We start from the raw sequence: 15,234 nt of genomic DNA on the forward strand, positions 1-15,234 counted from the left end.
GCCCCGCAAGCATGTGGGGTCTCCTTTGTCCCGCGCGCCCTGGCCGCGACCCGCCCTTCGGCGCAGCCCCTGGGAGGCGCCCTGAGGGCAGGGCCCTCTGATTCCCCACCTGGCCTCGAGTGAGGACGCGCTCAATAACATCTCGAGTAAAGCCGAGGAACTCGCTTCAACAAGCCGAGAGCACAGCTCTCGCCCAGCCCGGTCTCGTGTCCGCGGTCTCTCCCTGGGCCTTAGGGACACCAGCCCTGGAAGGCCGCCGCTCGGGAGGGGATTCTTCCCCGTCTCAGGGGCGGCCGCGGACACCCGGCGCCTTTCCCCCGCCCCACCCCGTCCAGCCTCACGCAAACGACAGGAAAAGAGCTGGGACCTTCGCCTCCGACTCAGTGTAGACGTCGCCATCCCGGCTCCAGGTTTCCGCACTCCAACGCCCCCGCAGCAGCCATCTTGCCACAGGCGGCCGACGCCTTTTGACTCTCGCGCCAACCCGTAGCGCGAGGACTCCGCGAGGAGACTTCTGCGCAAGGACGGAAACTAGGTCCCGCGCTTCCGGGAGGCCGTCCGCCCCGCCTCCTCGCGGGGGCGCTTCATTGGTCATCGGCTCGCGCTCTCGCGCTCTCGTGCTGTCGCGAGAGGTGTTGAGGGGCGGCCGCCGGTGCTCCTTCCCTCCCGCTCCCCGCCCCCGCCCCCGCCCCCGCCTCCGCCTCCGCTGCGGGCCCCCGCCTCCGCCTCCTTCTACTCGGGCGCCCCAGCCGCCGCCACCCCTCCCCGACCCAGGAGAGGCTGCGGAGTCGCAGCCGCCCAGACCGTGCAGCGTGGGAGGCAGGTTCCACACGGTAAGATGGCGGCGGCGGCGGGCCGGGCGGCCGAGCCGAGCGTCTCCCGGGGCCGGGGCGGGCGGGCAGGCGGGATGCGGCCGGGGTGCGCGCCGCCCCCGTTCTGGGGGCCTTGGAAGCGCCGGCGCTGGCAGGTGCGGAGCTGGGGCGTGCAGTGAGTCCCGGTCCGGACGGCCGCCCCGCGCCGTGCCCAGGGGGCAGTCAGGGCTCAGCCTCCAGGCGCGCGGCCTCAGGCGCCGGTGTTCCGGGGCGGTCCCTGCCAGCCTGAGGGGCGGCGGTAGCTGTCTCTGTGGAGGAGCGACGTCTGTAACGAGGTCTTTTTAACAAAATTTGCTGCTTTAAAGCAGAAACCGAGCGGGTGAGGACGTAAAGTGTGGCATAGAAAGTAGGATTTTCTTCTGTTGAATCTTGTTATGCTGGAGTTTGAGACTACCGAGTTCTTCCTGCTAACAACAGGACGGGCCAGTTCTACAAAGTTGTTGCTTTTTATGGGCGCATGTAACTGCCCGGAGTGGAAGCGCTGTGAGTACCGATCACCGAATGGGCTGAGAGAAAAAAGTGCCTTTTCGTAGGGACCTCTTAACCTTGGTCCTAGGGCCGTGCGCGGTGGCGGAGGTCGAAGTGGGCGGATCTCTTGAGCCCACGAGTTCGAGACCAGCCGGAGCAACAGCGAGACTCCCGTCTCTGCTGAAAATAAAAAAATTAGCCAGGCGGGGTGGTGCGCTCCTGTTGTCCCAGCTCCTGGGGAGGCTGAGGTGGAAGGATCGCTTGAGCCTAGGAGGTCGAGGCTGCAGTGAGCCATGATCGCGCCACTGCCCTCCAGCCTGTCTCAAAAAAAGAAAAAAGAAAGAAAGAAAGAGAAAATGGGTTACCTTTAATTGTCGTGAATAAAAATTTGGTCTCAGTGAGTTTTGCAATTGATGATGAGAGAATGGGTGTTCGTGTGTGACAGCGACTGACTCCTGGTTTCTCCTCCACTTTACCTGCCGCTCCGCAGCAAGTTTTCTTCTGCTGGTGCCACTTTCTCTGCTTGACCTTCAAGGATGGCATCCTCCAAGTAATGACGATTCTCATTCCCTATCTACCCTCACTCTATGATCTTTGCTGAATTCTTGACTTTAAATATTCCTGCCCCCCCTCCGCCCCGTTTCACTAATTCATGTTTTCAGCAGTGAGCTCAGGATCTGTAGTCCAGACACCTGCTTGATTTCTCCAGCCACATGTCTAATAGTCACATCAAACTTGCCCTGCTCCTCAAACCTGTTCTTCTTCCAGTCCTTCCTCCTTATTTGTGGTCACATCTTGCAGGGCCTCTCATGCTTGAAGCCTGTGACCATCTTCGATTCTTCCCTTTCTTTTGACCGGTAATCTTCTGTCCAGCAGCAGCCATTGACTCTGTGGCCAAAGCATCTTGATCTCACCTTGCTCTCCGTCTCTTCTGCCGATGTTCTCTCTCACTTGGGTGTCTCCCTAATGGACTTGCTGCTCAGCTCTCACCACCCTGCATTCATCCCGTTTTCAGCCAAGAGACCAAAGTTTTTTAATTTATTGAAACACTTCAGCAGTACTTTGTATAAAGTAGCATCGTATAACATATGTATCAGTGACAAAACAAAGACCAAGTGGACTGTGGCATGCCCCTGCCTGTCTCAGGTACTTGCCCATTCTCCCATAGCTGCAACAACTGCCTGGGGCTTCAGCCATTTGCCCCTCCCACAGGTAACCCCCTCCTGAGTGTCAGCTTTCATGCCCTTGTTTTGAAAAACAAAATAGGTTTGCCACATATTTGTTGCTAAAGCACATATCATGTATTTTGTCTTGTTGTTCCTAATAAAGCTCAGGCCACATTTTGCCTCTCCCTCATCTCTCTTCTTTCGTTCAAATTGTTTTATGAGAGTCGTCCATGTGACTTTGTGTGATGTTCATTTATTTTAACTGCTTTATGAAATTCTCTTGTGTGAGTACATGACCACTGTCCCTTCTCAGCAATGCTGAAATCTAAACATCTCTGAAACCAAAGTTTCTGGTTTTGTTTTTAACCTATTTGGTGGCCAAAACCTCACCAGGTGAAGTTTAATAGCCTCTACTACTTAGTATGGATACTTAACACATTACACTGAAGAAATAATGTCTGATGATGAGGAACTCCCCCAAACTCCAGTGAGGCCGTTATATGGTAAATTGTGCCAAATAATCGTTGTACATTGAAGAATTCTGAATTCCAAAACCCATCTGCCCAAGGGTTTTAAACACACAGTTGTTCTGTGTGCCACAGTCCCTTGGTCCATGCTGCTGTTGAAGGAATGCTCAGGTGGGTGACTTCCACATTTCTGCCGCTTTGAACAGTGCTTCTATGAACAGTGTTGTCTGTGTTTGGTGCATCCTGGTGAGTTTTTCTAGAATATAAATGTATTAAAAGTAGAATTCCTGGGTTGTGAGGAGCACACATATTCAGCTTCATAAGGAATGCCAGATTGTTTTCGTAATGTAGTCCATTCTCCTGATACCACAGTAGAAAAGTTCAAGTGAACTTCTTTGCTAAGCACTGGCGTTCTCAGTCTGGTGGGTGTCCCATGGCAGCGTTCTCTTTCAGTGCATGCTCAGTGTGGGATTCTCTAGCTCACAGCTCTCCAGCCCTACCCTTTGCACCTGGAGGAGCATCTAAACCCCTCCCTCAGCTGTTATTTTTTTCCTGTAGAAATAAATCAGAATGAGTTATGCAGAAAAACCCGATGAAATCACGAAAGATGAGTGGATGGAAAAACTCAATAACTTGCACGTCCAGAGAGCAGACATGAACCGCCTCATCATGAACTACCTGGTCACAGGTATTGGCTTAAAGCAAGGATATTGTTGCGCGAATGTGATTCTCCCTTTTTTAACACATAAGGAGTGCTGTAGCCCTGAGGTTTGACGACGTAGTTATTTGTGTTCAGACATTATAAAAACACAATGCTAGCCTGATAAGTTGTAAATTATCATATGAAAGATAACCTTTTCTGAAGATGAGATTATTCCAGGTCTCTGAGCCCTAACACAAACCCATTTCTCAGCCTTTGACAGTTTTACAGTTAGTCAAGGTAATTGAGACTGTTGTGAAGTAAGTATATTTAAAGCCCAAATAGTTGATCTCTTCTGGCCAGTCTGCTAAAGTATGGTGGCCTGTTTCTAGAAGGTATGCCCAACTCAGAGGGCGAGAATGGGGAAGGGCAGAAGCGTGCAGAGGGAAGTAACACTCAGGCTGTTCTTGATGTCGGGTGGAGGAAGGGCAGTGCTTTATATGGCGAGAAAATAGATGTTTTTAAAAGGCATGACATGAAAAATCTGCCTCCTGTTAGTCCCCATTTCGTACTCCCAAATTAATCTCTGTGAAAATTTTTTAGGCCAAACATGGTGGCTCATGCTTGTAATCCCAGCACTTTGAGAGACAGAGGAAGATTACTTGAGCCTAAGAGTTGGAGATCAGCCTGGGCAACATAGTAAGACCTTGTCTCTACAAAAACAATTTTTTAATTAGCTGGGTGTGGTGGCTTGTGCCTGTAGTCCCAGCTACTTGGGAGGCTGAGGTGGGAGGATCACTTAAGCCCGGGAGGCGGAGGTTGCAGTGAGCCAAGACTGTGTCACCGCCGTCCAGCCTGGGGGAGTGAGTGGGACCCCATCTCAAAAAAAAATATTTTTGGAAGGTGATGGGGAAATTTAGGCCTATAATTATGTCGGGGGCAGGGGAAGGGGCACACATGCTGGCTTTGAAAAATTGTAGACTCTCTTAAGAGGTGGGAGTCTCCAGGCCACTGCAGGTGGAGCTGGCCATGGAGGGCCCCTGTGCTGTGGAGGCTGAGCCAGTGTGACTTGCCTAATCTGGCACCAGAGCTGCAGCTGCTGGCATCTGGACCTATTATCTGTCCTCAAAGGAGCCCACACCAACACACTAGGCCAGCAGCCATTCTGGCCCCTTTGCTAACGGATTAGAGTTTTTGGATGGGATAACAAAGAATGAAGTATATTCTTCTCATTTTCTATATGTATTTTGAGAGCATGACTTGTAAATTACAAAGGTATTAATACTGGGTTCTTGAGAAAGTGTGGTTCACATTAGAGGTGATTGATTGAGGCAACTGGAGTTTCTGGAGATGCAAAGTCTTTGCCTTAATTCCTTGCTAACTTTCCTAGCAGTGAAGATGGTTTTTCTTTTCAGAGGGCTTTAAGGAAGCAGCGGAGAAGTTCCGAATGGAATCTGGGATTGAACCTAGTGTGGATCTGGAAACACTTGATGAACGAATCAAGATCCGGGAGATGATACTGAAAGGTCAGATTCAGGAGGCCATCGCCTTGATCAACAGCCTCCACCCAGAGCTCTTGGACACAAACCGATATCTTTACTTCCATTTGCAGGTAAGTTTCAGGAGAGAGCAGTCTCGTTTGTGGATACTTGATAAGTTAAAGTTATTTGCAATGATCGAGAAATAACTAGGCTAATTTGCTTTAATGTTATTTTAATGCATGTGGGGGGGAGGGGTTTGAGTTTGTTCTTTTATGTAGTTCAGAAGCTATTTTTTTGTTTTAAAAATGCGAATTTGATAACTCAGAGATGCAAGAAAAGTCTTCCCTCTGTGATGTACTTTTGATGGGGACCTGGTACCACCTGCCCTGAGTCCCTGTCTTGGGTGTGTGTGGGTCAAGCTTGTCTGTCTCTGCCTCCAGCAACAGCATTTGATCGAGCTGATCCGCCAGCGGGAGACAGAGGCAGCACTGGAGTTTGCGCAGACTCAGCTGGCGGAGCAGGGCGAGGAGAGTCGAGAGTGCCTCACAGAGATGGAGCGTACCCTGGCGCTGCTGGCCTTTGACAGTCCCGAGGAGTCACCCTTCGGAGACCTCCTCCACACCATGCAGAGGCAGAAGGTGGGGCCCACCAGAGGGAAGCTTTCTTCCATTCCCAGCGTGCTCCGAGGGGGCTTCGCAAAGACACCAAGTGTGTGGGTTTGTGGTGTGGACTGAGAGGTGGCTTCTGTGCCTGGGATGCTAAGTGGTTCCCTCATGACTTTTTTTTTGGAGATGAAGTCTTGCTCTGTCGCCCAGGCTGGAGTGCAGTGACGAGATCTCAGTTCACTGCAACCCCCGCCTCCTGTGTTCAAGCGATTCTCCTGCCTCTATCTCCGGAGTAACTGGAACTACAGGAGTGTGCCACCATGCCCAGCTCATTTTTGTATTTTTAGTAGAGACGGGGTTTCACCATTTTGGCCAGGCTGGTCTCGAACCCCTGACTTCAGGTGATCCAGCCTCCCAGAGTGCTGGGATTACAGGTGTGAGCCACCGTGCCTGGCCCCTCTCTGGCTTTTAATCTTTTGTCAAACTAGGGACAACAGACGTGGTGACCGTTGTAGAGTATTCACACCCTTTGCTGATTTCCCATGTTTATCTGAACCTTCTTCCTGTTTAGGTCCCAAGTATTTTTCATTTAAAATCCTTTTTTCTGAAACTTTTCTCTCCTCACTGCTGTTTTTGTCTGGCAGAACATGACAGCTTCTCACCTTCCCAGACCCAGGTCCCTCTTCTCCCAGGTCCTCTCCTAGGGCTCTGTCCTCCCTACACTGTCTTGGAAGGATGGCCTGTCTTAGAGTCCACTTGAGATGCTTTCTTGAGGCTTGTGAGGAGAGTGCTGGTATGTCCTGCTACGCTGGTCTTGCCTCTCCACAGTCCCCTCAGCACTTTGTTCAAGCCTTGCTCATGGCACTTAACTGCCATCGAGGCTGGATGTGACATTTGCCGACCAGACTGTGAGCTTCCCCAGGCAAGGACCATGTGTTTCATGTCCCGAGAGTGTCTTGCAGTTAAGGGCTTAAACTTTGTTTAAACTGCATGTTTTTAATAGATTCTACTGGTGCTCTGCGTGTGTGGTGGTTTTTATCAGATGTATCTATATTCTAGGTGTGGAGTGAAGTTAACCAAGCTGTCCTAGATTATGAAAATCGCGAGTCAACACCCAAACTGGCAAAATTACTGAAACTACTACTTTGGGCTCAGAATGAGCTGGACCAGAAGAAAGTAAAATATCCCAAAATGACAGACCTCAGCAAGGGCGTGATCGAGGAGCCCAAGTAACGCCTGCGCTTGTGTGGTGGACCCAGCACCACCCCTGCGTCGTGGGACTTGCCTCAGATCAGCCTGCGACTGCAAGATTCTCACTGCAGTAGAGAACTCTTTTTCTCCCTTGTACTTTTTTTTGACCTGGCATCTTTTTTATAGGGAAAAATGGCCTTTGTAGGCAGTGGAAAACTTGCAAGGAAAGCTGCCGTCTCTTTGGCAGTCTGATGCAGAGCCTGCACTCTGGCACTCGCTGAAGAATCTGGAAGGCTGTGGTTTGCTCTTCCAGCGTTCCGGGGGCCTATGACTGCTGAAGGATTTGGTGGGCCACGGAGGGCTGTGCTGTTAGGCTGCATCCCACTCAAAATACAGGAAAAGCACGAATCATGATTCTGCTTTCTGTTAGCTTAGGCAGACATTGGGCCTTCACCTACAAATTTTTCCTTACCCCAGTGGTTTTGTGTGTGTGTTTTTTTTCTTCCATAGAAAAGAATATATAAATTTGTAAATCCTAATTCAAAGACGGCTTGTGTGTGAGGGCATTGAGTTTGATTTGTTTTCCCTTTGGTCTGGGTTGTGTGGCTTTTGGGAGATGCGTGTGAGGGGACTATGTGGTTTTTAGTTTTTTAAATGTATATTTTGGTGCTGTGTATGGTGAGAGACTTGTTCATAGTGGATCAATGAACCATCTCTTCTGGGCAGTTTTGTTGAAAATAAAGGTTTCTCTTTGATTTCAAGAATGACCAAAATGGCCTCTAAAAGGTGTTAATCATCTCAAATGACCTTTTGTCTTTGGGGCATTCTTCTCCCTGTGTTAGTGGCAGTGGCTTTTTCTGGTACCTGCAGCTAAAAAGGCCACTTGGCCCTGTGCTGAGTGAGCAGCCTTCATTAGAACGAGGCAGCCCTTGGGCAGTGGGGACGCAGGGCCCCAGCTGGTGGTGTGCGACTGTTGGCGGAAGGAACGCATGTTCAGCCTCAGTGATCTGCCCTTCAGCATCTCGGCAGCATCTCATCTTCCATTGTCAGCCGGCTCTGTGGATGTCCTGCTTCTGTTCACTCACAGAACTGTCCCCTGCTCCATGGTGGGCAGGAGGGAAGTGGTGCAGGGCTGTGTGCATTGCCTGTGAGTCGGGACAGTTGATGGGCGCATGGCCATGTAGCTCTGGGCGCAGATGTGTTTGGATTCGTTGCAGCGGACCACGGGCACTGTTGACCCCACTGAGCAGTGCTAAGTGTTGGTTTTGTGGATGTTCATGGAATTGCTGACCCATCCAAGGGCGTCCTTTGGAGCCAGTGCAGCCTGCAGGTGCATCTGAGGGGCGAAATGCTGCTAGCACTTGAATCTGGGATCTTGCCTTATTTTCAAGGAGCAAGGCATCTTGACAAGCACAGTCTGGGTGTGGTGGCCAGCTGGCCAGTGCCTGAGCCGGTCAGGTCAGCTGCCTCTGAGGGACCATCCTCACTCCTCACTGAGCTCCTGCGTCCCTTGAGTGTTGATCACGAGGTGTCCACAGCATTGTTCTCATCTCTGAATGATGCTGCCTTCTCCGTTGAAGCCTGTCGAAGTTGTGTTTTCAAGCCCTCTACTTCTCTTTCCAGTAGGTAGGAGCTTTTGGCAGTATTTACTTTTACCTAGATGGCTTGTGTAATCCAGTAAGAGATGCAAAGGTAAAATTGCTGCAGTTGTTACAGAAACTTGGTGGCCTCCAGACTGACTCATTGGCTGCCCTTTGGATTTTGTGAGGATGCAGTGCTGGGGAGGTGGTGCTTCCCTACCCCCTAGAAATGCTGCCTTCCAACGACCGCTCTCCCAGATGTGACCTTCACAATTATTTCCTCTGAGGTTTGAGGATGAAGATAAGTTGGAGAGAAAGAGAGTAACTAATAGGTGATGAAATATAGCGGAAGCTAGAAGAAAACTGTTAGGTGAGAGAGATACATCTGCATGTTTTCTTCAACAACAGCAGATGATTCAGCATATTCCTAATTACCTTTTACTATTCGTGTATATAAGATAATTTACTTGCATAATATATAATCAATTTGATATATTCTTAAAACTAGAGGGTGTGAGAAGCACAGCAATGGGAAGTCTCTCCACAAACTGGGGGACACGAATGGGGTCATCACATGCCTGGACTGTCACTCTGTGGCTGTCAGGTGAAGTGCTGGTGTTGATTTCCGGTTCAGCCAGTGGGTAGCTGATACGCCGGTGCCAGCATCCAGCGTGAGCAGACATTGGGGAGACTGGGAAGTCTCCGAAGTTACTGCCGTCCTTCCCTTCGTGTGAGGGGCCACACCTGATTTTCTCGCGATCTGTTAGTGGACTGGAGATCTTCCAAGGAAGTGCTTTGCACGCTTTCTCTCTTTGCTCCTTTTTACAGTCTTTGTCTTTGCAGCAAGCAAATGAAATTAAGCCACTTTGGGATAATGAGCATTCAGTATAATTCCACTTTGTCTCATTTTTACTTGGTCTCATTTTGGATCTCACTGTTGTGTTTATAAAAATGTAGTCACATTTTACAGAGTAGTTTATTCTTTTCATACTTTATGGTGGAGAGTGCCTTGAATAAAAATGTGAGAATATTCTGGTACTCTGTGTTCCTGATGCATGAAGTTGGGTGAGGAATAACCCCTAGTCTGGAATCTTTGTGACGCATAGGGTTATTGCAAGGCAAATGGGAACTAACAGATCTTGCCATTTGAATCAGGGTCTCCGGTTTCTAGAAAAGGCAGACACAGGTTGGGACCAAAGTCTCCATGGTGCGTGACTGAAGGCTGGTGGTCGTGTGTGTGAGGAGTCCCCGGAAGCCTCGGGGAGGCGGAGCTGCTCTTTCCATTCCGTCAGGATATGATCTGAAAACATGTAGAGAAAGATGAGTTGAGGACAGCTTTTCTAAGGCCATGTGATGTCTTTGCTTTCTTGTTTCTATTTCTGTATGTTGTTAGTTTGGAAGAGTGGAGGAGCTAGGGGCTCCAGAAAGAATCTTACACGTGTTGAAGACATCGATGTCCTAGGGAGCGTGGAGCTGCATTCCCTTCTGGGCTATTACTGCTAAATCTGAGTGTGAACAGACCGGGCGGAAAGCATGGTGGCCAAGCGGTCTGTGTGCTTCCCCGCTGATGGAGAACGTTGCGTTGTTCACAACAGGGCCTCACGGGTGTGGACGCACAGCAGACCCATGGCTGGTGCAGCTGCCTGTTGCCATCTGTCTTCAGGAACTGCTGCTCTGTTGACTGTTCTATTCTGATACTATGCGTGTTATTTTTTATAACAGGTGTGTTTTTGTTTCAGAAATATGTATTGCTTTTCTCATATTTTTTGCAAATTGTATTGTCAGCATTGGTCATTTAAAGTCCTGTATGAACCATAACCTGTTGTGGTACCTTTGTACATCTTTGATTCTGTATACTTTATCCCAGTGTGGCATATGTGCCCCCCAGTATCTTCTGAGAAGTGCAGAATAGGTTGCTTCTACTGCCTGTTCTTAATGTAACAGTAAAAGTTTTCACATTTTTGTCAGAACTGTTATCTGGAAGCTCTCTTTTTTTCTAAGGCTATTTTAATAACAAATACTAATGCATTTATATTGAAAGTTGGTATCTTGGAATGGAAGGACAGAAGCAAGCTCGCCTCATGGTACCGTAGTTGGCTCTCCTCACGCTCTGACAGTGCCGTGCCTTTTAGTTTGTGAATCTGTGCTTGTGTGTGTTTAATCTGAAACCTATCAGCTGCTGTCGAGACTGGGGCACTTAATGTTTCATAAACTGGTTTCCTTGGTGTGAAGGAAATAGAACTTTTGAGCTACCCATTGCATGATTTTAAACGGATTTGAATAGCCTAAGTAATTATTATTACTATTTTTTGCTTAATTAAAATTTCCAAGCATATTAAAGACAGAGGGAATATGCCAGCACACCCCAGTATCCACCAGTCAGCCTGACACCCACCACCACCTGCCTGAGCCCCAGGCGGGAGATAACCACAGGTGTCTGATCCTGGGTGGCTACCATGCTTTCAGGTCCATGAGCGCTTTCATGAGTGGAAGGCAGTTTTAGGGTTCTTGGAAAGGACTCAGACGGACCACTTCAAGGGCCTGAGGTGAAATTCAGAAACTGCCTGTGCACAGAAGCTGAGCAGTGAGCATCATGGAGCGAGCCGTCAAGCATTTGGATGTTTGTTGGGTATCAGAGAACAGGGAAGGCCTGTCCTCACCTGCTGCTCCTCCCTGTGTGGCAGTGGCATGTCACAGTGTTCTTGACGTCCACACGCCTCTGCCAGTCCGTCAGCCTCACAGGTCAGAAGGCAGCACGGTAGTTCTTGGTGGAGGCGGGCGTCACCAGGAATGCTTTAGTGTGAGCTCCCACACTACAGTGTGGAGGCTCACACCGTCCTTGCACACGTGACCTTCCTGTCTTGGATATTCTGCCCTATTTTGGAATGCCATCCTTGCCTGTAATTTTTCACTTCTGTAAAAGTAGAACATGGGGTTTGAATGGGCCTTTGCTGTAACTTGCTATGGCAAGAATCTTGTAAGAGATGTGCTCCTTGGAGGTACAATGTCCTGAGCTTGTTTGACTTTTCCAGAAGCCACAGAATGGCTTTGGAGAGAAACAGGCCAGTGCTACAGAGCCACTGGCACGAGGCACCTGGTGCGCAGGAGCTGAAGTGCAGCCTGTGGTTAATTGGAAATAATCCTGTCCCCGCATCTGTGCGTTGGGGGCTGTTTCTCTCATTTCACAGCCCGGAATCCACCAGTCAGCCTGGCGCATGTGTGTGGAGAATATTTAAAGGGAATGTGACGTTCTGGTTTGTCTGCAACATTTCATCGTCTCCTAGTTGGAAGGCCAGGTTTACGGGTCCAGATTGTCCGCAGTACAGAAGACCAATTGTCAGGTGAAGCCCGTAGACCCATAGGCACAGCTATAACCAAAAGAATTCACAAAAGGAGTAACAACTGAAGGTGAGTGGGTTTTCTCCACTGGTTTTCCCACGTTTTTAAATGCAGGTCACGTTGCAGGCTCTTCCACCGGCTGTCCACCCAAACAAGGCAGTTGCTCACCCCACAGGCTCACTTTGGAGATGAAGAGTGCTGGGTGCAGCAGCGCCTCCTGTGCTTGGGTCTCCGTGTATTTGAGATGGAATTGATGAGCCTGCAAACCAGGAAGAAGCAGTGGAGTTGCTATTGCCTTGAGCTGCCCCTGTCAGGCAAGGTCTCTGCCTGGCTGTGACTTCTGCTTCCTGGAGACACATCCACAGGCGTTCCTCACACAGACGAGCTTTTCTCCCTCTTGTGGATCACGGTGTGTGACTGACAGCTTTGGTAATTTTCCCAGCTGGCTTTGGAAGTGAAGCAGGCTGACCCGTCACCAAGGATTCTCTGCCACAGAGGGTCTTGGAGGATCGGGAAGAGGTGCTGGCGGTCACAGCAGCCCCGGGTTTGTCCCTGCTCGTTTATAGATTTGTGTGCCCATCCAGTCCTCACTGGGCCCTCTAGTTTTAGAAGTGTTGGACACTAGTGCTTGTAAGATTCGAACAATGAGTTTACGGCACTGAAAAAAATGAACTGCTCCAGAACCTTGAGGAATGATTCTCTGTATAGCACCCACATCGCACTGAGTTCATTTGTCGTCATCGCAGAATTCATCTTTCTGGTTTCGAGCACCGTCTTCTGGTTTCGAGCACACAGTTCCTTGTCTTATTCCAGTCTGCTGTTGACAGGATTAACTCAGCCCGAAAGGTGCCCCTACTTTTGAGGCAGTTCCTGCACATGATGTCCAGTGCTGCGTTCTCCCCTCTTGCTGCTGCCTGTCAGTCATGGCGGAGGAAAGTGTCATCTGTCAGTCTCCTTTTTACGGACTCCTTGTCTTGAGAATTGTAGTTGGGCTGGAAGGGTGCAGGGCTAAGTGGGGTGCAGGGAGGAGCCCCAGGCCCAGGGCTGGCTTGTCTTGGTTTACAAGAGGCTATACTGGGCTCTCCTGGGGCCTCTGCAGGGGTGTGGGTAGGCAGAGGCCAAGCAACGGGAGCCACGCATGTAGTGAGGCATAAATTTGCTTAAAAAAAAAAACTCTCTAGCATCGTCTCCCCTTAGCAGCACCTGAATAAACAAGGGGAAGTTAGGTGGGCCAGACCAACAAGAGGGAGGAACGCAGCCCTCCAGAAGCAGAGGCCAGTGGGTGCTGGCTGTGACTGCCCTGTCCACAAGGTCACCCGCTGTCCTTGAAAACCCAGGAGTTGACTGTCTACTGTCCGTACATAACTTCACCTCAGGCCTCAAAGATGCTTGGGTGCGGGGCAGCTCTCAGAATCAACCAGAAGCCTGGAGAGTCTCCACCTGGCTACCACCAACACCCAGCTTTATAACAGCCCCTTCGCCCACCCACCCATCCCCGCACGGCCCGTTCCTTCAGCTCATCCAGCCTTCACTCAGGTGTCCGGGGTGCCTCCTTAGCCCAACCTCCTTGAAGTAACACCCCTTCCCTACCCCTTTCACTTCTTTGATTTTTGTCTACCTGCCCCAGAACATCAGCTCCAGGAGGAAGGGGACTTTGGGTAACCAGATGGCAAATGTCTGCTGCAGCATGATCACAGATCTCGGTAGGAAATCACCATCACAGAGTGAATGGAAGCGAATCAACGCAAAGAGGATGCTGTTGACAGCCATACCTTCAGCAACAGTTCCCAAACTTTCTGGCTGTGGGCTAGGGCTGTTTGGGGCGATAAACCTCTCTCTGCCACCATCTTTTCACCCTACCCTACATCAGGGTGGATGAAAGCATGGCCTTGCTTTTTAAGGGGCTTGTGTCTTTAAGATCTGTTCAGCACTAGGCTCTGGGAGCAGCCTCTGCAGTGCAGTGGGTTCGGCTGTTGGAGACCTGAGGGCTGGGGGTGGGAGGAAGGAGTCCTGTTGTAAGTGCAGGGCCCCCCCCTTAGGTGTGTCTTCCTCGGCCCCTGGGTGGTGGCTGCTGCGTGGAGGATGGACTGAGGTGGGCCCTAGTGGAGGTGGGGTGACGCCTGAGGAGCAGGCCCTGCCGCCTCCTGGGGAAAGGCTGCATGGTCTTGGCCTTGCCCTGCCGGCTTCGTCCTCAGCAGGGCAGCAGGAGCATGCAGAGTGGGGGCCCCATCCCCATCACCCCTGCCCCTGAGCCCAGAGCCTGGCCTGTGATGGGTGCTCAGGGCATCTTTAGTCCAGGATCCCAGGGGCCAATGACAACCTTCACAGGCATCTGCTGAGAAGACACTGGCCAGCGCTGGATTTGCCCAGCTCTCCCAGGCTTGTTCCAAGAGCTCAGGAGTGGACCCATCCCTGCCCTGAGAGATCCATTTTAAAAGTCAGTCACCCTGGACTTTTACTGTCTTTGCACTTGGTTAAGACTTTATCCCTGGCCGGGCGCGGTGGCTCACACCTGTAATCCCAGCACTTTGGGAGGCCGAGGCGGGCGGATCACGAGGTCAGGAGATTGAGACCATCCTGGCTAACACAGTGAAACCCCGTCTCTACTAAAAATACAGAAAAATTTGCCGGGCCTGGTGGTGGCGCCCGTGGTCCCAGCTACTCAGGAGGCTGAGGCGGGAGAATGGTGTGAGCCCGGGAGGCGGAGCTTGCAGTGAGCCGCGATCGCACCACTGCACTCCAGCCTGGGCGACAGAACAAGACTCCATCTCAAAAAAAAAAAAAAAAAAAAACCAACAAAAAAAAGACTTTATCTCTAATTTTATTTGGTTGGTGAGGTAGGGACTGCCATCGCCCCCTATTTTATAGACAGAGGACAGACGGCCCCGTGGCTCCCTGTGGTGTCCAAAGAATGGGCTGGCACCTCTGGGACCAGGCTCACCACCAGGGCCCTTCTCTGAAGCCCCAGTCTGACCCGCCTGCTGCTGGGAACCCCCCTCTGCTCCGACACTAACTTCAGCTGGGGCTGAGCCAGGGTGTGTCAGACCAGCAAGGGCGACCGTCGGCCCCGCTCCTATGGGGCAGCAGGGAGGGACGTCAGCAGGGTGGGGCGGGCACCCAAATGGTATGCCCCGCCCTGCCCCGCCTGCCCGCCCTGGTGGCCGTCTGGGAGCGACAAGTCCTGGGAGAACCAGACGGAAGCGCCGCTGGGACTGACACGTGGACTTGGGCGGTGCTGCCTGGGTGGGTCGGCCTGGGCTGGGAGGCAGCCCCGGGACACAGCTGTACCCACGCCATCTGAGCACCCCAAGCCCGATGCAGCCAACCCCAGAAGAGGCCCGGAGGGACAGGGCCGGGGACAGCCAGTGGTCCAGGTGTGGCGGGGGGGGGGGGGGGGGGGGGGGGGGGGGGGGGGGGGGGGGGGG

At 51.3% G+C, this 15,234-nt stretch overlaps 3 protein-coding genes across 5 annotated transcripts in view; 2 read left to right on the plus strand and 1 right to left on the minus strand.

The window, feature by feature from the left end:
• The window catches only part of DIDO1 (death inducer-obliterator 1), a 63,324-nt gene extending 62,798 nt beyond the window's left edge, over positions 1-526 (minus strand). The window contains exon 1 of the mRNA XM_023183231.1: positions 368-526. The gene's annotated coding sequence lies outside the window, so the exon portion shown is untranslated. The remainder of the gene's footprint in view (positions 1-367) is intronic.
• A 135-nt stretch (positions 527-661) lies between these two features.
• On the plus strand, positions 662-10,440 carry GID8 (GID complex subunit 8 homolog). 2 transcript variants are annotated; one of them, XM_023183233.1, is made up of 5 exons: positions 662-833; positions 3,532-3,661; positions 5,029-5,225; positions 5,535-5,732; positions 6,759-10,440. In XM_023183233.1, exons 2-5 carry the CDS (start codon positions 3,544-3,546, stop codon positions 6,930-6,932), a joined length of 687 nt encoding a protein of 228 aa, XP_023039001.1. In that variant the 5' UTR covers positions 662-833; positions 3,532-3,543; the 3' UTR covers positions 6,933-10,440. The 2 variants fall into 2 exon arrangements, with proteins under 2 accessions (XP_023039001.1, XP_023039002.1); XM_023183234.2 differs by lacking the exon at positions 662-833 and adding an exon at positions 920-1,355.
• A 4,174-nt stretch (positions 10,441-14,614) lies between these two features.
• The window catches only part of SLC17A9 (solute carrier family 17 member 9), a 13,500-nt gene continuing 12,880 nt past the window's right edge, over positions 14,615-15,234 (plus strand). For both annotated transcript variants that reach the window (XM_023183317.1, XM_023183318.1), the window contains exon 1: positions 14,615-15,183. In XM_023183317.1, coding sequence (XP_023039085.1) covers positions 15,125-15,183 — 59 coding nt within the window. In that variant the 5' untranslated portion in view covers positions 14,615-15,124. The remainder of the gene's footprint in view (positions 15,184-15,234) is intronic.

The sequence above is a fragment of the Piliocolobus tephrosceles genome, chromosome 20 (assembly GCF_002776525.5).
Source record: "Piliocolobus tephrosceles isolate RC106 chromosome 20, ASM277652v3, whole genome shotgun sequence".
In the NCBI taxonomy this organism is placed as follows: Eukaryota; Metazoa; Chordata; class Mammalia; order Primates; family Cercopithecidae; genus Piliocolobus; species Piliocolobus tephrosceles.